A 22,219-nucleotide genomic window follows, 5' to 3' on the forward strand; every position below is an offset into this window, starting at 1 on the left:
GACAGGAGGGGACAAGAGAGAGTAGTGAGGACAGGTAGGAACAGGTGAGCACGGGGGGAGCAGGTGAGGGCAGGCGAGGACAGGTGGGGACATGAGGGGACAGGAGAGAGTGAAGGGATCAGGTGAGGACAAGTGGGGACAGGTGAGGGACAGGTGAACACAGCAGGGAAGCAGGTGAGGGTTCCTAACCTGGTGCCTGTTCTGTGCCGTGCAGGGGAGACACATGGACGGCATTTTGGGGAAAAACCACTGAAATGTTTTGTAAGGGGGTGTGGGAACCTTTCCTTGAAAACAGATTTGCTGTCACCGAGTGTTTATTTCCATTAGGTCTGAGGGGGTGGGCTCTGGCCCCCGCAGATAAAAGCCGGTGGCATAGGTGGGGTGAGCAGGGTTGTTTTTGTTCGTTTGTCTTCTGCAGAAGCCACAAAAAAGGACTCTTTTTTTCACTATGCAAACAAGGGGGAAGAGGCAAAACCCGAGAGAAGAAATGTGTGTGGAGCCAGCGAGGTTTCAGTTTGCAGGGAGTGTGTTGGGGGGAATGAGGGGAATTCAGTTGTGCCTCACACTTCTGGAGGAGCACAGAGGTGCTGGGAGAGTGTCTGAGGGACACCCCCTGGAAAATGAGCCTGAAGTCGGCGTGTTTCTGCACTAAAAGCTGTGAATTTTCACGTGCATCTTTGCTGACAAAGAATCAGAGAATATCCTGAGGATCATCCACTCCAGCTCTTGTCCCTGCACAGACACCCCAGCAATCCCACGGTGTGCTGAGAGCATTGTCCAAACACTCCTGGAGCTCTGTCAGCCTTGGGGCTGTGCCCATTGCCTGGGGAGTCTGTTCAGTGCCTGAGCACCCTCTGGGATAAGAACCTTTCCCTGATATCCAACCAAACCATCCCAGGCTCAGCTCCAGCTGTTCCCTCAGGTCCTGTCGCTGGTCACCAGAGCAGAGATCTCCCCACCAGGAGGATGTTGAAGAGCCCAGTGCCCTTAGCTGCTCCTCCATGCCCTTCCCTTCCTTCACCATCCTCACAGCCCCCTCGGGATGCTCTCAAACAGCTTTAGACCTCTGTCTCTTGCACAGGAATTACTCCAGAACACTTTGTTCACATGGTGGGGTTTTAGGGTGACAGAAGCTCCCAGCAGAGGGACCATTTACTGTCAGAGTTTCTGTCCATCCTCTACCAGCTGTAGCTTCACCTCGGTGCAAAGTTCACACCTCTGCAACGTTCATTGTCACCTGCATAACAGTGAGAAGTCTTTGGGTCACTGACAGTGTTTTTCTCAGTTCATCTACAAATTCAGGAGCTGAAGCCACCCATTGTTGTGTGGTGAGAGATGGAAAAGCACAGTGAGGCCTCGTGGAGAGGAGGGAGTGTTTGTAAAGCTTGTTTGGAAAAATCATCTTCTGCTTCCTGATAAATGCCATTTTCCAGGCTGGGATTTTTCCAGAGCAGCTGCCCTGGAGTTTCCCACAGGGTCCCACGTGGTGGGAGGTGGCTGGAAAAGGCCATTTAGGTTTTTCAGAGTTGTTTAGGAAGTTTGGGTACAAAGCCAGCGGAAGGTGATCTGTGGGAAATGTCATTTCATGGGAAGATGCAGGAAACAGGATGGGATTTAGCACTGAGAATGGACTATTGAAGTCACATGGAAGAGGTGTGGGCTGATCCAGAGGGAAAAGTCAGGTGAATCAAAGCCATTTAAAATCACTTCCAATAGATTTAAATGAAACCAAAGTAGAGCAACTCCACTTTTTAGCCTGGTTGCCGACAGAGGGATTCCAGATGATATCACTGATACGATCTGAACCCACACCTTTACTTCAGGGTAAGTTTTCCCGAGTTTTTCCAGGAATCCTGGCTTGGAGGGCAGGAGGTGTGTGTGGATCACTTCCCAGCCGTTCCCACATGGTGTCAGCAGCTCTCAAGGGGAGCGCTGTGGTCGGTCCTGTGGGGAGTTCAGAGGTTTGGCTGGGAGCCCTCTCCCAGGAGCAGGGAACTCATGACCCAAGGCAAGAGCAGAGGAGGGTGGCTCTGAGGGAAGGACATGGAGGAGACCTTGTCCCTGCTCTCCCCTATCCCAGCGTTCCATCTCTGGTTCCCAGGGCTGCAGCCAAAGGGGGCTGGTGGCCACAGACCCATGCTGGATGTGCTGTGGGTCACTCAGAGCCTGTCCTGTCATTCCTGAGGCTGTCATTCAGGCCCTGGGGAGGTCACCAGTGCTTTGGGAAGTTCTTTCTGTTCTGGCCTTTCCCTAATAATCTCAATTTCTTTTTGTTTCAGATGTCAGGGAAGAGAAGGAAGTGTTTGTGTCTGGGTCACTGGAGCTCTGTGTCACGGTGTGTTTCAGGCTGTGTGCCATGACCTCCTCCATGGCTGCAGGAGGAAATGCCCAGCGAGGGAAGGCTCTTTCTGCACAGGTGATTGTAAAGGGGGCTCATTTCCCTGCTGGAGCTCAGGAGCAGGTCCTTGGTGGGGGTGGAACACGCACCACAAGTCCTCTGGGAAGAGCAGCTTTTCTGCAGAGCTGCTGTCTCAGTAGAGCATCACCTCTGGGGCAGCTGGGACAGGACCTGTGGCACAGCTGTGGGGCTGCTCCCCACCCTGAGCTCCCTCCAGCCCAAACCATTCCTTGATTCCATGATGACCTTCTCTGGTTCAGCACAGCCTGGGCAGTGCCTGGAACAGGCTGCCCAGTGGAGGCAGGAGGCTCTGGCAGCTCTTCAGGGCTTGTTTGTGGTGTTGGGGAGACCTTTTCTGTTGGCTGTTCTCTGCAGCTCCAGAGCAGCCTCACGCCTGCGGCTGTTTGGGCTGCGCAGGCAGCGCTGGCACGTGAGGGCGGCTCGCGTGGGGAGGGTGGTGGGGGCCTGCCAGGAGCTGCTGGCAACACAGCTGGATGAGTCTTGTAGGGATCTGGTGCCTTTCCAGGTCTGCTGCAACCCTCCAAAGCCTGCTGGAAGCCACATCTGTGTCAGGGGGGGATGTTTGAGCAGGAGCCTCGTCCCTACCTGTGACCCCCTGGCGAGGCAGAACCTGGACCCACCTGCAAAAGTGTGAAACTCTTCAAAGGGGCTCATGCAACAGCGGAGGAGCTGAGCCTGGGTTAGTCATCCATAAAGGGCTTTGTTTTTTCCCTCTCCCACTCCCCGCCCTGGCACAGGGGCTGAAGCTCTTTCTCGCTGCGTGGTGTGGCCAGAACTTAGAAGCAGCATGTTATCTCCCAGGGAATCAGTCAACTCTGCCCTGAAAACACGAGTTTCTCTCTGTGCAGCCCCAACAGCTGGGTTTTGCCCCAGTGGGGTTGGATTCTGCTGTGATTGCCCCAGAGTGAAACCAGGACACGTGTGTGTGCTCACTGAGCTTAGTGTGGAGGTGGGACGTTCCCTGATGAGAAGACAAAGCTGTGGGTAAAACCTGCAGGATCCAGGAACTGGAACTGGTGAGAGAAATTCTGATTTTGGTACAGAGCAGCGTGCACGGATTCCAAATCCTGGAAGGCCTTTTTGTCTGTTTAACTGGAAATCATCTGGCCTTTTCCTCTCCTGCAGGATGATTCTGAGCATTAGTGTTGTCCTTCAGTCATGGAAATTTCCCAGTAAAGCCCCTGACCGCTTGACAATAATTTTTGTGCCAGCAAGCACAGAAAGGAAAGTAGCTCTCTTGTTATTTATTTTTTTTTTAGACAATTGAATTAAAAACAAAGCAGCAGGAAGGGAAGTTTCAGTTCCTGCACATGAGGAGCTGCAGGGGCTCAGCAGTGGCAAATGCCTGGGCTGGCTCTGCATGTGGAGCCAGAAGGCTCCTTATCTGTTCAGACCTGAATAAAGTTCCTACAACAAGCTGGGGCAGTGGCAGGTGATGGTAGAATATCAACACTTGACTCTCTGCTGGTTTAATATCAATACTCAGCTCTGCAGAACTGGGGTCTTAGTGAAAGTGAAAAAGTAACTCTCATTTTGGGCAGGCCGGTGGCTGCCACAGCCTGGCTTGAAAACTGCAGATTTCTGCTAAATCTGAATGTGTGAAACTCTTCATTTCAGAGGCTGTGAGGGCTCCCACACGTGGGATGAGCACAGAGGCAGGGATGTTCTGCCTGGTTTTAGTGCTTGGGGAAGGAGCAGGATGGGCTGGGCTGAGGAGAAGGGCTGGGGACACGGCTCTCACTCCGGGCTGTGAGGTGGTTTAGCAGTGGATTGTGCTGCTGTCATTGAATGCAGCAGCACACTGTAATCTGGTTATTTTCCCTTATATCTCTATTGCATGTTCCTGTCCCCTGCTTGGTGCCAACTGTTGGCTCTGAGCTGATCCTCCACCTTCTAATCCATAAACAGTGGATTACAAATGGAACAGTGGATTCTAATCCGTAAGCATATGGATTATGGAAGTATATAATCCATATGGATATCTGATCCATAAACAGTGGGTAACAGACTGGAAACAGTCCTGGTCAGACTCTTTGATTCACTTGTTTTGAGGTCATGAAGCTGCCTGTGATGACACAAAGGGCAGGTGGCATCTCAGCTGCCTCAGTTTCCCCAGGTGCCTCTCACCGTGGCCCAGGGATGGATGGAACCCCACCGTGGCCCCAAGCAAGGCAGCTTTGCCAACAAGGACAGTTGGTGGTACAAGAAGTTCTCCCCTGAGATGTGACACCTCCACCCCCAGAACAGGAGTTTGGGGTTTTTTTTCCTTACAAAAGAAGCCGTGAGGAGGAAGCCATGGGCTGCTCTCAGCTACTCTGACTGATGCAATGTGCCCCCACCCTTCCCCACCACCCACGGGCATTATTTTTAGGGTTTGTTTACCTCACTCGGTTCCAGCTCATTCTTTTTTGGGGTGACAAGGACTTCCCTCCCGCAGCTGCCCAGGTGGCACATGAGAAACCACAGCCCTGCCTGGAGAACTTTCCCCTTCCCATCGAGTGACGGGGGACAGTGCCTGGGACAGCACAGAGAGGGAGGTGACACACCAGTGCCATGTTCTGAGATCTCTGGGAGCAGCTGCCAGCTCCCCCAGTGCCAGGTCTCTTGTTCCTCCTTCCAGTTTGGCTCCCACCCAGCCCAGATCCATTTGGCACTGAGGGCTTTCAAACCATAACTTAAAAATACACGTGCACAGAGACAAAGAACTGTCAGGGAAGGAAAAATGATGAGCAGTGATACTTATCCAGAGCAGCGAAAAGTCCAGGGCTTCTGAGTGATGCAGGATTCCCCACAATAACCTAGAATAAGGATTGCAGGAACCCCCCAGACTCCACACAGCTGGGACTGGGCAGTCACTCCCTCCCCTGCCTTTATGCAGTGAAAAGCAAACCTGTGTCCCCATTCTCTAATGAGGTACAGGCTTTTTATTGGCTTTTTAAAGAAGATTTGGAACTGTGAAAGGAAATAGGCAGCTTTTTCTGGTGAAAGCTACTAAAATAGGTTTAATCCATCTGAGAAATACACGTTGTTTTTTTTGTAGCAAATTCTGTGTGACTTGGCTGCAATATTTGTTGCCCAAGCTGTGATTTTTAGGGGTTGCTTGGTGGGTAAGTTTTACTGGTTAAGTTAGGGCTTTAAGGTGGAGTCTGTTTTGTTAATCAAGAAAGTTCCTGGATATTAAGAGTTTCAGGAGGAATGGCTACAAGGGCTGTGGCTTTCTGCAGATCCCCAGCTCTTGCTCCAAGCCCTGCCCAGCTGACTGTACCTTGTGCACAAACGAGCCTTGGGGCAGTTGAGGACCTCGCCATGGTGAGAGCAGGTGTTTATTTAAGGATCCCAGGGTTTGGGGTTCTGCATCTTGTGTTGTGCTGCAGTCTGGAGATGCTTCTGGAGTCTGTGCCAGGTGCTGAAACTCGCCCTGTCCTTTCTCTTCCGGGAGAAAACGTGAGGCTTTCATCTCTCAGTGAAAGCAGAAATGGGCCTTAGCCCTGGCACAGGGGGGTCAGGCTTCTGTCTCCTCGTGTTCTGTGAGTTTCTTCCTCTTTGATTCCGTGGTTACAATTACAAGGCACTTTTGGTGAAGGATATGGGTCCCCCCTCACTCCCCTGAGTGCTTTGAGGCACGAATTGACTGGGGAGGTCAGGCAGGAGCATTGTGTTCATTGTTTTAGTTGCAGTTCCTACTCTCCCCCTGGATGAGGATGGGGACCCAGACCTGCTGCCTCTCCCTGGGAGCAATTCCCACAGTAACATGGTGGTTTATTACTGAATTTTAATTAAACATGAACAATAAAGTCCTACAGCTCAAAGAATTTTCACTTAAAGGTTGATGAGTAGCCATTAGGTGCACTCAGCTGTGGAGCAGCATCAAGGCAGGTGGGTTCACAGTTAAAAGAAAAAACTTCATGTGCTGCTGACTTGTTTCTTTTATAGTCCATCAGCAGATGAAGTAAGCTATTTAGTTTATTTTCCACATGCTCTGTCCTGCAGGGCAGCACTGGGATGAAGCTGAGCTGATCAAACAGCTCCTGACAGGACAGAAGGATTGACAAGGACTGTACAAGGATGGAGAAAATGCAATGGAAATCCAGAAGTAATTTGTTTAAACCATTATAATTTATTTTTCTCAAGTAGCAAAATACAGTCAGTTTTCAGACATCAGTGGGGAACTTCAGGTTGGGATTTTAGGCCAACATTAACATGACTCATCTAAATTAGATGCAAATTTGTTCTGTCCGTTAAATTTAAGCAGGGAAAGCCAGGCACTCTGACATCACCACTGCCTCTCTGAGGCACCTCTGCAGCTGTCCCAGAGGGCACCTCTGCATCTCATTTATGGAAGCAGATGTGTGTTATCCTGTTTGGAATCCATCTGGTCTGTAAGGACCTGGAGACCTCTTCATTTGCAGGAGGGGAATGGTTTTTATCTACAGGACACAAGTACAGCTCCAGGTGCTGGTGGAGCAGTTTCCTGGCTGGAATTAGGTGAATGGATTCTGCATAAAAAGGTTCCATGGAAGCAGAGTGTTCTCAGGGTACATTCATGAACAGATTGAACTTTGTCTGTGTAAAGCAGCTTTACATATTGAATATACATTAACAATGTATTGTTACTGATGAGGAAAACTGCAAATACCCCGTGCTGGGGGTGTCCCTGGCTCTGGCCAAGATCATGATAGCTGGGTCTTGCCCAAATAAGGATGAGAAGGAAACCAAGGGTAAATAGCTGTTCAGTGTCAGTTGTCACTCCATTTCATGTGACAGAGAAGCAGCACTTCTGTACAGTTACCTGGGCATTGTAAATGAAAATGAGTTCAACTCTTGAGCACAGATGATGCAACACAGAGCAGAATGTCCTCTCTTCCCAAATCCCAGCCATTGGCAAAAGTGCCACACCCCAGAGGTTTATGGAGAGTTTGTTTAGATTTGGTGGCAGCCAGGTAAATAACTGGCAGTGCTGTCTCAGACCGAGCCAGTGAATTCTGCCTTGGAAGGCTGATTTTAATCCTCAGTTCTCTAAAGCAATCCTCTCCAAACCCGTGAACCAGGGAGTTCTCTGTGTCACTCCTGATGGATCCATGTGTTAAAAGGAAAGGATAAATGTCTGTTTAGTGAGTGTTTTGCTGCTCATGGCTCTGTGTGTTCAAGGGAACATGGACATGTGTCCCCTGTCAGCCCTGGGAGCAGCTCCAGGCTGAGCCCTCTCCACTGGTGATGGCCCTGGGAGAGGTGGGTGCTGTGGGACCAGAGCACACAGGACAAGGACAGGGACAGCTGCACAGACTGTGCTGACGTTCCCCTGTCCCACCACAGCACTTCCCAGAGCGTTCATCTGTCATCAGGAATCTTCGCTCTTCCTGTAAAAGCGCCAACTGGAATTACAGTCCGGGCTCCTCCGAGGTCTGACTTTGCACAACAATAATCTGTTCAGCTGCTGTGGCCCTGGCAGTGGTGGGACTGCGTTCAGATCAAACCTCAGTCAGCCGTGTCTTTGTTGGTGCCGACAGCACCGATGCAAAACATGCCCCAGTAGCTTATGAGTGAAATACAGATCTGACTTCAAAGGCAGCTGAAGTCCTGTAGAAGGATGGGGAAGGGAGGAGAAAACCCACATTCATTTTTATCTCAAGGTCAGCAGGTGATAGCCCAGAAACAGCATACAGGCAGAAGAATTTGCACTTTTCCTGACAGAGCTACGAGTGGTTGCAGTATTATACAAAGTAATTGAAATTATGTCTAGGGTTTGTATGGATTTAGCATTAGCTGTGGTCATCTCTCACTTTCCATGGGGGAAGGCAGAGCAGTTGTGTGCTCAGATACTCCACTGCTGGGCTTGTGTGTTGGATCAAGCCTGTGGGTGAGGGTTGGCCTCGGACTGGCTCAGTGCAAGGGCATTTCCATGGGATTGCAGAGCTGTTGTCTTGTTAAAAGCAACATCCAAAGCAAGGGTGATGCTCCTGGCAGCTCAGCTCCAAACGACAGTCCTGCTGCACCAGCGTCTGTTTTCTCTTGGTGCTTGTCGCTTTTAGGGTAAATGTTCTATTCTGAGCATTTCTCATTTTGACAGGGAAAGTTCTAAGCTGAAGGTGAAATGACAGGAGAAATTGTAGACTCACCACCTCTCCCTTGCTTTGCTGTTAGTGACAACTCCGTTGTAAAGCCTGTCCACCTGTGGGATATTGGCCAGCAGTCCTCACTGCTTGAAACAGGGGGAGGCTTCTGGATTTTCCCCTCGGCTTCTCTGCAGTGTGGCAGGTCTTGTTCTGCCAGGAGTTCAGGCTAGAGAAAATGTCTAAAGCCATTTCAGTTCGACCAAGAGCTCACGGGGAGAAGGTGGTGGTTGTCTCTGTCTCCATGGCGAAGGAGGACCTCTTGTTGTCGCGGCAGGAGGTGAGCTGCCAGAGGCGCTCCTGGCTCAGGCAGCCCAGCTCCTTCAGCAGCTTGAAGAGGTCGGTGCGGAATTTGACGCCGATGAAGGCGTAGAGGAACGGGTTGAGGCAGCATCGGAAGCAGGCCAGGGTGTAGGTCACGTCATCCGCCACGTCCAGCTTCTTGCTCTCCTCACACGAGCTGGTCTGGTTGAAGGCTGAGATGGTCTTGGCCAGCATGACGCCATTGTAGGGCAGCTGGAAGACGACGAAGACGATGACCACGGCGATGATGACCTTGATGGCTTTGTTCTTCTCAAAGTTTCGGGCCTGGAGCAACGTTTTGATGATGATGAGGTAGCAGAAAGACATGACCAGGAGGGGAATTAAGAAGCCAAACACCATTTGGGACACTTTGATGCCAGTGTTGAAGGTCTGCAAGTCATTAGCAATGATGGAACAACGGGGATTGTTCTCTGAGTAGTTCACACCACTGTGAACCAGCTCAGGGATGGAAAGGATGAAGGCCAGCAGCCAGATGAGGATGCACGTCACCTTGCTGATGAATATCATCCGGGGACGCAGGCGATGGGCCGAGGCAGCCTGGACGATGGCGAAGTACCTGTCGATGCTGATGGACAGGAGGAGCAGCATCCCGCTGAAGAAACTCATTTTGCAGATGCAGTAAACGGCTTTGCAGGCAAAGCTCCCAAAAAGCCAGTGCGTGACCGCGCTTGTGGCCCAGAAGGGAAGGGTCAGCAGGAAGAGGATGTCTGCCAGAGCCAGGTTCAGCAAGTAGATGTCTGTCATGGTCTTCAGCCTCTTGAAGTAGATGTAGGTGAGCATGACCAGGCCGTTCCCCAGCAGCCCCATGAAGCAGATGAGGCTGTACATGGCCGGGAGGAAGGCAGCACGGAAGTTACGGACCTCCTTCTTCTCACACAGGGACTCAAACATGCTGTAGTCGATGGTGCTGTTGGAGTCGTAGTCATCAGTGACATTGTCCCCGGCACAGAACTAGAGCAGGAAAGAGAAGAGTGTTGGGACAAGGACTGCATTCCCTGTGTGGCCGTGCTGGGAAAGGAACCTGGAGAGAAGCCCCAGGGAGTTCCCAAGTGCTGTTTCGTGCCAGCATCACAAACAGAGCTGACACAATCTCGTGGCTGAAAGCATTTCCCATAAATATATGAGGTTTGGGGCTTTTTGGGGGGCTCCAAGTGGGAATTTCACCAGAAATATTTTGTGCACAGCCAAAGTAACACCTGCAAACCCCCAGATGTGTGGCAGCTTTCCAGAGTGTCCCAGGACCTGCCTCCAGCTGTGTGTGCACAGCCAGCTGTCAGATAAAATGTGAGAAATAAAACATCCTTCGGCTAAATTAAAAATCAGCGAAGGTGTCGGTGAGAGTGTGAGGAAGCGCAGTGAGTGCAGCAGGAAGCTGTTTCCGTGTCGGCGCGGATGTGGGGCCGGCATCTCATTCAGGCCCCTGATTTCAGTTCTGATTACTCGTTTCATCTTCCTACACTGCCATAACCTGCAGGGCAGACAGGGCCTGCGGTATCTGTGCCCTGCTTTTTGTGACTTATTAGTCTCCAGAACCTTCTCCCCATCTCACAGACATGAAAGGTTTCCTCTGGATACCCCCACCCTTTATCGGAGAGCACCTTGGTGCTCTCCATCTCAGCAGGTTTGGCTTTCACCACATCCTGCCAGGCTGCCAGCAGTGAAAGGGAAAAGCACGGGTGGCTGGGCTGAGCCCCAGGAGCCCCACGGGCTGGGGGTGGCCACTGCTGCCGAGGGACAGCGGGCACCAGGACCAGGCCCCGGCTCTGGGAGCAGGGCATGGCACAGCTCCGTGCTTGGGGTCCTCCCTGCTGGGCAGGAACTGAGCAAGAACAGGCAGGGGAGATGCTGAGCTCTTCCTCCTCAGGCACATCCCTCTCTGGCTCTGCTTGGTCAGAGCCCAGCACCTTGAGCAGGAATCTGCAGGGAGCAGGAACCGGCTGCTCCCTGCCATCAATGTGGTGCACTCCTGTCTGCCCTGGAAATGCTCATTTGGGGCTAAAAGGGGACTCCTACAAGCCAGGCCACCTGAAAATCACTGCGTTTGTCACTGTTTTTCTCTCCTTGGTTTTGTTTCTCTTGTTTGTTTTTCTATAGCTGGGCTCTGCTCTCACCTCCCACCTCCCACAGCTGGATCTTGGGGTGAGCAGCTATGTCCCCACACATTTCTGGGACTGTGGGTGGCTGCTCTGAGTTTTTGAGATCTCCTTTTACCCACTACACAAAGCAGCTGGATTTCAACAACGTTGTTGAAAACATCTTACCTGAAAAACGAGCGGCAGGCTGAAAACAAGGGTGACCTTTAGCTGCTTGCCTAGGGAAGAAGGAGATGCTGTGTTAGTGGCTGAGTGGGGGGTTTCCACAGGGTTCTCTGTTTGAAAAAGCAGAGGGTCATGTTGTCCATGGCACTGTGAACCCTGCAGAGCCCTCACCACTGAGGAAACCAAAACCTGGGGAAGATGCCAGCAAGATAACTCAGGGTTGTGTGTGTTACTGCCAGAGCACTGCTCAGGAGTCTGGCCCCTCTGGCTTCACAGATCACAGTTTGGGTTGGAAAGGGCCTCTAAAGGTCATTCAGTCCAACCCCCTGCAGTGAGCAGGGATGTCTTCAACTCGACCAGGACCCCGTGCAGTGAAGGCTGAGAGCTGAGAGCTCTTAACTCGGGCACAGAGCACCCATTCTGATTTTATCTGATACTTTTCCCTGCAGGCAGCCAGCAGCCTGTTCCCTTGTGTCTGAGCAGTGAGGGTGCAGCTTAATGCATGTGAAAATACCCAGCTGTGAGGGCCATAAATCTGCCCCAGCTGTGCCCGTGTGGTGCCTGGGCTGCGGAAAGGAGAGCTCAGCTCCCCATGGGACAGATAGAACTGGAACTGGCTGAAATTTATTGCATGTCTCTAAATGTCAAGAATTGGCTTCTGCTGCCTTGGGATGTAAAAATACAGGATGCTGACAGCTGGGAGGAAAAACTGAATTCAGAGCCAGGTGTGATGGTGGGGAGAGAGCAATCTCAGCCGAGCAGCTCTTCCTGCTGTGGTTAGCAGGGCAGGGGCCAGGGAAAGCTTTCTCCTTGCTGGTTTTACAGTTCACACCAGCATCTACCTCAAGCAATTGCCACTGAAAGTTGCTCAGCTGGAATGTGGCAGAGAGAAAGCCCTGGGCTCCACTCTGGTGTGAGGAGGAGATGTCAGGAGGCACCTGAGGATGGCCCAGGATGTCCCTCCAGGCACTGGCTGGTCCCTGCAGCCCCTCTGTTACTGTGGGTTTCTGCTCTGGGGGCACTGGGCAAGGAGATAGCTTTGGCTTTCAGCTCCCTGTGTTCATCCTGAACTCTGCCTTGCTCCTCATGGCCTGGTTGTTCATGAATGTGACTAATTCCTGTGCTTAGTGTCTGCTGGACTCAGCTCTGCTTGGCTTCTGCTTGATTTCAGTTTGGAGCCTGCTCTGCCAGGCTCCTGCTCATGTTTCACCAGACCAGGATGATGAACTTCCACTACAGGTAACTGCACCCACTGCAGGCTGTTTGTGGAGTTAAAATATATTTATATAGTAACACCAAGTCCCCATGCAAAGTCACATGCAACAGCTTCACTAATGACAGATAGAGTTATCTGTGAGTGGAGATGGTTTTTAATACGTGAGGGTGATGTGTGGGTGAAAGTTCCTCAGCCACGTGTGAAACTCATACTGCTCATCCCTTGGCCTGTGTGAGCGCCTCCCCTGAGGTCTTCTACAAGCTCTGTCTCACCTTCCCCCCTTATTTCCATCTTTTATGCTTATGCAGCTGAGTGCTCAGTTGTGTTCATCCTCCCCTCACCTTCTCCTTAGTGCAGGTGACTCAGGAGTGGAGGAGTGCAAGGCAGGGACTGAGCACGGAGTGGAGCTTTTGGCTGTTCTGTCCAGCCAGTGGCTTTCACTCTGACCAGTCCCAGACTGCAGGAAGAGGTTTTGTGTCTGCTGTGGTTGTCTCCCCTTCAAACTGTTGCCCTGGCTTTTGCATATAACACAGGAAATACACGAAAAGCCCCAAGGACTGAGACCCGCTGGGTGGGTTTAAGCAAGCGCAGGCTGTAGCTGCCCTTCCTGCCTGGGATGGGGCATGGGGTCCCTGACTCTGCAAACACCATAGCAGCCTTTAGCCTTCCATTGCACCTTCTAAAGGTTTCCCTGGGACTCCTGGAGCTGCTCCTGGCTGCCTGGGATGGGTGATGAGTACCTGTGCTGGTAGCTCAGCCCCACCAGGAAATTACCCCTGTGGCTGCTGGAAAAGAGGAAGAACCACCCTCACTCCATGAAGGAAAAGCCCCCACCTAAACCATATAGCTGACCCTATCAGCTCTCTTTGGCTTGGTTTGCAAACTCCAGACCCAGCCCTGGTGAGGGCTCCTTTGCTCTATTCTGTTTTCTTACCACCCTGTAAAGGTCTAGAAAAACAGGACTGAGAACGTGACTCAACCAACTCCTGAAACAGTTCAGCCCATATAATTCCTTTGAAGATCATCATGGGTTTCTTTTTTCCCCCCCTTCTCAGTTGCTGTTTCAAGTGTCTTAAATGTCAAATGGCTTTTCAATATGAAGAAAGTCTGTGCTGTTTCTGCCCCTCTTCTGTGCCCCCACCTCAGATTACAGATTTGCAAAAGCACAACCAGAGAGGCCCTGCTGCCTCCTGCTCCCTCTGCACCAGTTTGAGCACATTTGTGTCCCTGGTTTCAGCCAGACTGGACAGGACTTGCATCTCCCCAGCTTGTCTTGTGGTCTGGGGCAGTGGGCAGAAACAATTATCATGACACGAATCTTGCTCTGCAGTTAATCAGGCAGTTTTTTACTTTTTCTATTTTTTACACCTCCTGGCAGTTGGCTGCTGTGGGTATTTTCTAAAAGTTTTTAAAGTTTTGTTCCTCAAAATATTAAGGAAAGAAAACCCCTCTCAAAAGTCCCGGCAACCAGTTGCACTAGAAACCTCATTTATAAAAATACACCAAAACCCCACCAGAGCAAATGAGTCAGCCTGGCCCTAAAGCCCCGTGCCAGCCCCATGTCTCAGCCTGGGAGGTGCTGGTTTGAGGCCATCCTGAAGGACCTGGAAACGGGTGGAAAGGAGAATTGCTCCATGGGAATGTAGGAATGAAGGTGTCTGTTCATGGCAGGGGATGAGAACCCCCCAGATTTACAATCTTCCTCCACAGATGAAGCCAAAGGGGTGGGATTCATCCCTTGGCAGCTGTTGAGCTGTTCAGGCTCCCTCGATAGCAAAGGGAAAGAAACAGGTGTTTTCAAACCCCAGTTCAGGTGTCCTGGGGTGGGCACCTGGGGTGGGCACCTGGGGCACAGTTCTTGTGCTGTGGCAGAAGGCTGGGTGAGTTTGGACAGGTAGATCCCTCCCAGTTTATCTGGATCTCCCTCAGCACCAACTACTAATTGTAAGCAAGGTAAGAGCAGCTGCAGGAGTGGTGGATCCCATCAGGTGGACCCAAAAAGGCCTCTGGCAGTGGAAATGTTTGGTGTCAGGACATCTGCCTGGAGGAGAGAGCCCTGAGGGTGATTAATCAGATCACACAAATGACCAGGGCAGCTCTGAGGGTCTGGTTGTTGTTACAGCTGAGGGATGCACGAGAGCAAAGCAGGAGTTGGGAATGCTTTGGGAGTGTTGGCAAAGCTGAGCACACCTGCTCTGGTCAAACCCTCATGGTGAAAGAACATTTTCTGGCCATCCAGGATGGCAAGACAAAAGTTCCAGCCTCAGCTCATTTGTAGGCAGTGATTAACCTGCTCTCTGTATTTTATACATGTAGCAGTTTCTGGTGCTCCAGCAGTACAGGAAGCTTTCGGGGGAAGAACCAGATATTTCTGAGAAAAGTTAATCATACTTAAGTTATTTAATGACTATTGGCAGTTATCAGCCTCCTGTCCCCACTTCGCCTCCTCACAACGGGCAGAGGAAAGACACTGTCATCTCAGGAGTGAGTGGACCCAGTGAAACCCAGTCATGCTCTTATTTCATGTGTTCACTGATCTATTGCAGAAGAAAGTTAATGATTATCTACCTCCACTCCTTTCAGGAATCTGTGAATCAAATGATAAGCAGAGAGAAGCAAGTAAAAAACTTCCTGATGAAGCGAGCCTGTTGTGTTTTAAAGAAAGCACCATGGTGGTGCAACTTCCAGGGAAATTAAATATTCATCTGAAATACGAAAAACCCAAAGCAGGAAAATTATCATAATCTGGTCAGATTCTCAGTAACTCTTTCTTTTCCCTGTCATGAACCTTTCCCAGGAGCTAAGTTCAGCTGTCCTTGTACACTGAACCCCTTGGAACAAAGAGCCCACAAAGTGCCCACAGGATGATGCAGAGGCCAGAAGTTTAAATGAGAAGAATGATATGTGGTGGGCAGGTCCAGCTGGGTATTTGTTTGGATGCAGGGATTCCAAAATCCAGGAATTTCCTGAGCCATTGATTGCCAGAGGCTCTGAGAAGACATCCAGGAGAAGGAAAACTCCCTTGGCCCATTCCCTGCTCTTGTCTGAAGGGTCCTGTGGGACCTTCCCTCCCTTTCCCCTGCATCCCCCAGGGCTTCCTGCATCCCTGGAACATCCTCAGAGCTTCTTTTATTCCCCAGAACTTCCTGCATCCATCCCCCTGAGCATCCTGCATCTCCAATGCATCCTGCTTCCCCCAGTGTTCCTGCAGATATTTTTTAATAGAAATAATTTGCAAAAGACTGGATGGACTCAGTGAACAAACTCAGCTCTTCTTGCTCCCAATTCCTTGATTGATTCACTGAATTAAAATGTTGCCAGGGAAAGTGTTCTCTCTCTCTTTTTTTAAGTTTTATTTTTTAAATTAAGAACACAGAAGAAAAGGTGTGAATTATGCAAGATTCCATTTGCTTTGGAACAAAAGGCCCCCTTAAAATTGCCTCCCAGCCTCTTTTTTTGTGTTTGTTTCTGAAGTGATTTGAGGTTTTTGAGCCTCTAAAAGAGAACTGTGCTCTTTTTTTTAAATTTTTTTTTTCTTAAATGGTAAAAATGAGGAAGATGAAAGTCTTTTACACTGTTTAAATACTATGATAGAAGTGCTCCACTCCTGTGTCACAGGGCAGGGACCGAGAATTATTAATAAAGTGGAAAATTATGAATTATGCATTAATTAATTATTATTTATTTATTTATTATTAATTAAGTATTAATTAATTATTAATAAAGCCCGAGGCTGCAGCCCAGGTACTCACCCCCATCCATGGTGTGGTTCCAGCACTCTCCAGTCACAGAGGTAGCGAGAGCATCCCCGGCCCCAGCGCCGCCTCCTCTCCTGCAGGACCCTCCTCGGGCAGCTCTGCTTTTATACCTCCTGCGCCCCTCTGAGGAGGTCACGGGCACCCTGATGTCACTGACATTTAGTAGCCCCTGCTCCTCCTCCTCCTCCTCATGTGCTCAGAGCTGTGCTGAGCTCTCGGGGTGCTCAGGTGCTGCCTTGGAGCGTTCTGCACACCCAGAGCTGCTGCTGATACTCGGGGAAGAGAAGGGAGCTCTGCTTTTGGACTGACACATAAGGAATGGTCTGTGGTGAAGGAAACAGGGGAAAGAGGCTCTTTCTTACCTCCCCCTCCAGCAAATCCTGCTCAATCTGTACAGCCCTCAGTGCTGGAGGAAACGGAGAGGATCCCATCCCATTCCCCAGAGCTGTTTTGGGAAGGGGGTTCAGGATGAAAAGTCTCAGTGCACAGGACTGCCCATGACAATAACCCTTTGTCCTTCTCCCTTGCTACACTGCCAGCAGCTCAGTGACTTCCCCCGTTCTCATTCTGGGTATTTTTGTCTTCCCCAAAAGGCTCTGCACTTTCTCAGTGTCACGCCTTCCCCCAAGGCAAACCAGTGTTTGATGGGTGTCAAAGAGGGCTCTGCTCTTGGAGCAGACCCCTCAGATAGAGGGGTTGTTTCTCAGACAGAAACATCTCCAAGTCCTCACAAACTCGCTGTTCTCCTAAGCCAGGCTGACCTGGAAGTGACGCCTTTGGCATCTTGTCCTTTCTGTCTTTTTATGCTATGTCAGTGCTGTTACTGCAGCCAGGTGGAAAAATAGGGCATCACAGGATGGAATGCCAGCCCAAATGAAATATACCTGAAGCTGAGGGTAGTTTTGAGGCTCCTGTGGATTTAGATCCTAGGTCATAAGGTCTTAGGTCCTTTATGAAGACTCAGGTCCAGTTTCAGACCCTCCTTCAATGTGGTCCCAGCCCAACTCAAAATCCTCTCAGTGGACCAGTGCTGGTGTGGTTCTGAGCCCATTCTGGGGTGCTCAGGGAACAGGGTGCTGGGGTACTCAGGGTCAGGATTTTGGGGTTTTGGCGGGGCAGGAGGACTGTGATGGTTTTCCTCTTCTCACACAAGGTGACCCCACTCTGCTGCTCTGTGAGCGCGCGGCACCGACTCCCCCGCGCCTCGCCTGGCTCTTATCTCAGTCAGCAGGTGCTGTTCACATCTCTGCAGCTATTTATTGCTCTGTTTGCCTCTGCTCATCAGGAATCCAGGCAGGTACGCTGCCTCAGGAGCTTTATCTCGTAACCACTTCCGCCAAGGAGGACCGGAGATGAAAGGCTTCCCTTGGGTACCGGCAGAATACCCGGAATCAAGGGGTGTGACAGCTCTGTGGAGGCTTCACACAGGGTCACACCTGGGGAGCTGTGGGTGTGCAGAGAGGGCACAGGCCCCTCGGGGTGCTCTGTGCTCACCCTGCCCCAGGCACTGTTCTGGTGGATCCATCCCCATGTCCACGCTGGCCGAAGCCAAAGGTGAGACAGGGGAGGCAGGCAGGTGGTTTGCAGCTTGTTTTCTGCTCATGGTCCCAAGATTCAGCTTCAAAGTTTTGGTACCTGCCAAATTCCGTGTTGTTAGAGCCCAGTCAAGCAAACTGTTTTTCTTAAAAAGAACGGGAATGTTTAAAATGGGAATATTTAAAATGGGAATATTTAGAATGAGAATATTTAAAATATTTGGATCAGTTTGCTGTCTATGTATGACACAACATATGTATGACATATATCTGTGTATGACACTGAACTTCTTGTACTGTCACGTTTTATAACCAGGGAGTTCTCAGAACATTTAGTAAATCTTTGCTTAATTTGATGGTGTATATTTGCAGTCTATTTCATGCCTGAGTGATTCCATCTCTTTGAAACGTTGCCTGAACCTGGGTGCCCCCTGAGCTGCTTTTCACAGAACTGTGATCCTGTGTGAGCAGACAGACAAACCCAGACACTGACAGGCCTGAGCTGTGCCCGTGAAAACCATTGCTACTAGAACCTATTTGTTATTCCAAAGTTAATTAACTATATAAAAATAATCAAATTACCAGATATTCCAGTCTCTGGGTGTCTCTGCTCCCCTCCAGCACCCAGGAGAGTGGAAGTCAGTGATTTAAACCTGCTGCCCAGGCTGCAGCAGAGCTGGGTGGCAGCTTTCATCCATAAACTTCTCAACAAAAATGCAGCTCCTGAGAAGTTCCACAGGAAATTACTCAGAGAGATTTTGGTTCAGTTCTCATTGGTTCCACTTGAATTGAAATATTGAGTTGAACTGAACTGTGTAATCCTGAATTGTCCTGACATTAAATTGCAGCTCACTCAGCAATGGAACATCACAAGGAAGTTTAGCTCTGTGTTTCACATCCCTGGCCTATGTGTAAAATTGGAATTCCTGTGGTTTGTCCCAACACAGTCTCACAGACATCCTGAGGTGGGCAAGATCCCAGAGCTCCAGGAGAGGGTTCCAAGGTGGCACGTGCAGGCTGGGAGACCTTGGAAATCAGAACTCAGGGTTTTCCCTAAGGAGGTGGAATTTGGTCTGAGAGAAGCACAACACAGAATGTTCTTGTATCCTGGATTCCAAACTTTTTGGTATTTTCCATCAGTTTTGCTTGAGGTGATTTGAGATGGAAACACTGACTCCATTCCCCTGTTCTGCCCCTTGGCTGACATGAGCCATGGGAAGGTTTGTCCCCGTGGCTGGAGGAAGCCAGGGGTGCCCAGACAGAAGCATTGGCGAGTTCAGGGTGAGCCTTTCCCAGCTGTACTTCCCAGTCACATCCTTGCACTGACGTCAAGGAGGGATCCTCACGTCTGTCCTGCTGTTCCTCTGCCTGGCAATGCCAACTTGAGGTGCCTGGGATCTCCCAGCTCCAGCCCTGCTCCTGCCCAGGCCCCTCCTCTGACGTCTGGGGACATCCAGGGGGGTTTGTGGTGGAAGTCAGCAGGGTCGCTCCAGGGGCTGTTGACGTTGTTGTTCCTCAGGCAAATATAAAATAGCAGAAGTGAAATCGTGAGTAAATTCCTGACCTTAAGAGTGGCACCAAGCTGGGATTCTTCACCCAGGAGAGTTCTTTGAGCGGGTGTTGGGGATGCCCTGAGAAACATCTCGTGATTGTGATCTCACCACCAGGTTATTGACAGATCCTTATCCTCCCGAGGGAGGAAGCAATCGGTGCAGGGCCAGGCTCTGATGGGGATGCACAGCCACCCGTGGTGGTCAGCCACAGCAGAGAGGGGCACACCCAGTGTCACTGGGAATTCACCTGCTTTGTGCCCACATCGTGTCCTAGCTGATGGCCTGGCTCTCCAGGTCTTTTTTTGGGGAAAAATAAAAGATTTATCAAATTGGCATCTGCCTTGCATTGAACAGTTGGACATCAGCAAGAATTTCTTCATGGGCAGGGTGGACAGGCATTGGAAGGAGCTGCCCAGGGAGGTGGTGGAGTCCTCATCCCTGGACGTGTCCAGAGAACGATTGGATGTGGCACTCAGTGCTCTGCTCTGCTTGGTAAGGTGGGGATCGGTCACAGGTTGGACTTGTGACCTTGGAGGTTTTTTCCAACCTAAATGACTCCATGATTCTACTCCATGAAAGCAGCTCCCTCATCCTGGAGCCCAGGAATCGAGGCATGAGGAGGGAAACAGAGCTGGAGATGCCAGTGAGGAGGGGTCAGGCTGGCAGGGACAATGACATTCCCCTTTCCAGCCCCGGGGTGAGAAGGGAATTCCAGTGATCAGCCACTGACCATTTGCACTGCTGGTCCCTCTGTCCCTCAGGGCAGGGCTGGGCTGAGAGCCAGTTTCCCATGGCTTCTGCTCCCTCTTGTCTGCCCAGGCTGCAGAGGGGCTGTGATGAACAAAATGATCCTTTCTGCATCTGAAGGAGACAGTGGTCCCCTCAAAATGCTGGGTGGGAAAGGAGAGGTGATTGAAAATGGGCAGAAAAGGGATGATACAGAAACTATGTCAGGGGAGCATAGGAGCACCAGATGTGCCTAGAGATGGTAGAACCTTCTCACCCAAGTGGGCAAACTGCTGGGCAATTCACACAGGATATCAAACCCTGGTGAGCAGTGAATCATTTAGAGGCATAAAAGATACAGTTTAGGGAGATAAAGGGATATTGATTAAAGAGATAAAGCATTATGACACTTAAAAATAATTGAGAGGCAAAGTGTCCCTGACCATCCAGCAAACATCACTCCTGCAAGCTCTGTTCCCTCGTTCAAAAGGTGGAAGGTGTAACACCAATCTGCTGCTGCCTTTGGATGAAAACTGGATCTAGAAACTGGAAATAATCCCATCAGTGTTTGCTCTAAGAACAGCTCATCCAGTCCTCTCTTACAGATCTGGCATTTCTCATCCCTGGGATTAAAAAATTGTAATAAACCCATGATAAAGTGATTTTTCACTCTGGTTCCAGAACTAAAATGGCTTTTTCTTGATTTTTAAACAGAATCGGGTGATAAAAGCAAATTGAAACTGGTTGTTGACAGAAATTACTGACTTCTGGAGTCACAAGTGAAGCTTTACGTGATGAGTTACAACAAAATAAGATACCAGCCTGATACGTGCAAAACCACTTCAAAAAACCCCTCGAAGACTGTGGAAAAAGAAACGTCAAAGTGAAAGAAGGGAACTGAGAGCACAAACAGCAAGACAGACCTGAAGCAGGATCTGGGCTTTCAGATTCAAGTGCCTGATCCCATTTGGCGATCAGATCCTGCTGGGAGAGGTTTGCCAGCCTCTGTCAGTAACACTCTGAGCACAAGGGGGGATTTCAAACCCAGGGATCCAAGCCCTGGATTCAAAGTCTTGAGCAGGTTTTGCAACTCCTCAAAGGCACAAACATGGCTGTAACAGTCCAGGATGAAACTGGAGCTTGCCTGGGAGAACATGTGGAATTCCTGAACCCCCACTTCTGCAGTGTGGCACCCACAGTTCGTATCCAGGTGCCTGGAGAGCTCAAAGCTGCAGCTGAGTGAACTGTGAGCATCACCCTGATCCAACAAATTGGTACAAATACCTCACCCTGTGAGTTGGTACAACTGCAGCTCCCTCTGAGCTGGTACAACCAGCAGCAGTTGCACAGAGCATGAGGTGTCACAGCTGCTGCTGCTGTTGGTGGCACCAACCATCCTGTACAAGAAAAGCAGCGCTCACGTTTACAGCCGAGGGGAGCACCGTGTGTCCTTTGGGCAGGTTGGTGAGGACTCCTGGTGGCAGTGTCTGCTGCAGCTCACACACCTCTGCCAGCACATATCCTGCACTAATTCCATCTCCAGTCTGCCATGAGGGGTGTTTTCCCCCAGTGTTCCAGCACCTGGGACTGCTGGGAATGCTGGGCAGTTAAAGGGATGAGGGGAGGTCACACTGGAGTGAGGACAACCCACATGGTGGGGAGGTTTGGATTGGTGGCTGATCAAACATGCTTTGAGTAGCTTTTCATAAATTGAGGGGAAAAAATCCAAAATAGCATTGTTTTTTTAAAAAAATGAACAGCGAAACTTGCCTGGCTGGAGGTTCAGAGCAAAACTTGGGGCAAGAAAAGGAGAAATAAACCATCCCAGGACCCTTGGGACAGGGCAGGCACTGAGGATACACTTGGAGCTGGTGGGAAATGGGAAAGCAAATCCTGGGATGGAGGAGGAGGTCTTGGCAAAGGCCTGAGCAGAGCGAGGGTCTGACCCTGCTCCCTGTGTGCTGCCCACCCACACCTCCCCTCCTCAGGACCCTCCTCAGGACCCTCCTCACCCCCAGTTTGTCACCACACACGGGTGGATGTGAGTTCCCCCACCAGGGGCTCTGGACCTGCTCCCCCGAGTCAGGGCTCAGGGGCTCTCTGCTCTGAACATCCGTGACACACACGAGCTGCCCCAACACCCCTTTGTGCCAGCATTCGCATTTGCTTTGATATTTTATTCCTGTAAAGCTCCTTTAATCTGTTTTATTTCTTTCTGTCACCAGCATAATCCTCTCTTGTGAGCAGCGTCTGCAGCTCATTTGGCTCCAGGCAGAGCAACTTGGCAAGACTTGTCCAGGTGATGCACAGGTGATTTCTT

At 50.5% G+C, this 22,219-nt stretch overlaps 1 protein-coding gene and 1 long non-coding RNA gene across 2 annotated transcripts; one reads left to right on the forward strand and one right to left on the reverse strand.

Moving 5' to 3' along the window:
• The first annotated feature begins 15 nt into the window (after positions 1 to 15).
• Positions 16 to 22,212, forward strand: LOC107215171. Its single transcript, XR_001525100.2, has 4 exons — positions 16 to 1,824; positions 2,280 to 2,416; positions 20,614 to 21,359; positions 22,125 to 22,212. It is a non-coding gene; the product is annotated as an uncharacterized LOC107215171 (long non-coding RNA).
• On the reverse strand, positions 6,517 to 17,141 carry CCR7 (C-C motif chemokine receptor 7). The gene is made up of 3 exons (XM_019009049.2): positions 16,080 to 17,141; positions 11,115 to 11,164; positions 6,517 to 9,804 (listed from the first exon to the last, which is right to left on the reverse strand). Exons 1-3 carry the CDS (start codon positions 16,087 to 16,089, stop codon positions 8,740 to 8,742), a joined length of 1,125 nt encoding a protein of 374 aa, XP_018864594.1. The 5' UTR covers positions 16,090 to 17,141; the 3' UTR covers positions 6,517 to 8,739.
• Positions 22,213 to 22,219: the final 7 nt, after the last annotated feature.

Source organism: Parus major, chromosome 27, assembly GCF_001522545.3.
Source record: "Parus major isolate Abel chromosome 27, Parus_major1.1, whole genome shotgun sequence".
Lineage (NCBI taxonomy): Eukaryota > Metazoa > Chordata > Aves > Passeriformes > Paridae > Parus > Parus major.

Bases quoted from the DNA above. Each gene is read 5' to 3' on its own strand.
- CCR7 (XM_019009049.2), bottom strand. The intron at 9,805-11,114 runs GTAAGATGTTTT...TTCCTGCTCTAG, and splicing joins GCCTGCCGCTCGTTTTTCAG to TTCTGTGCCGGGGACAATGT.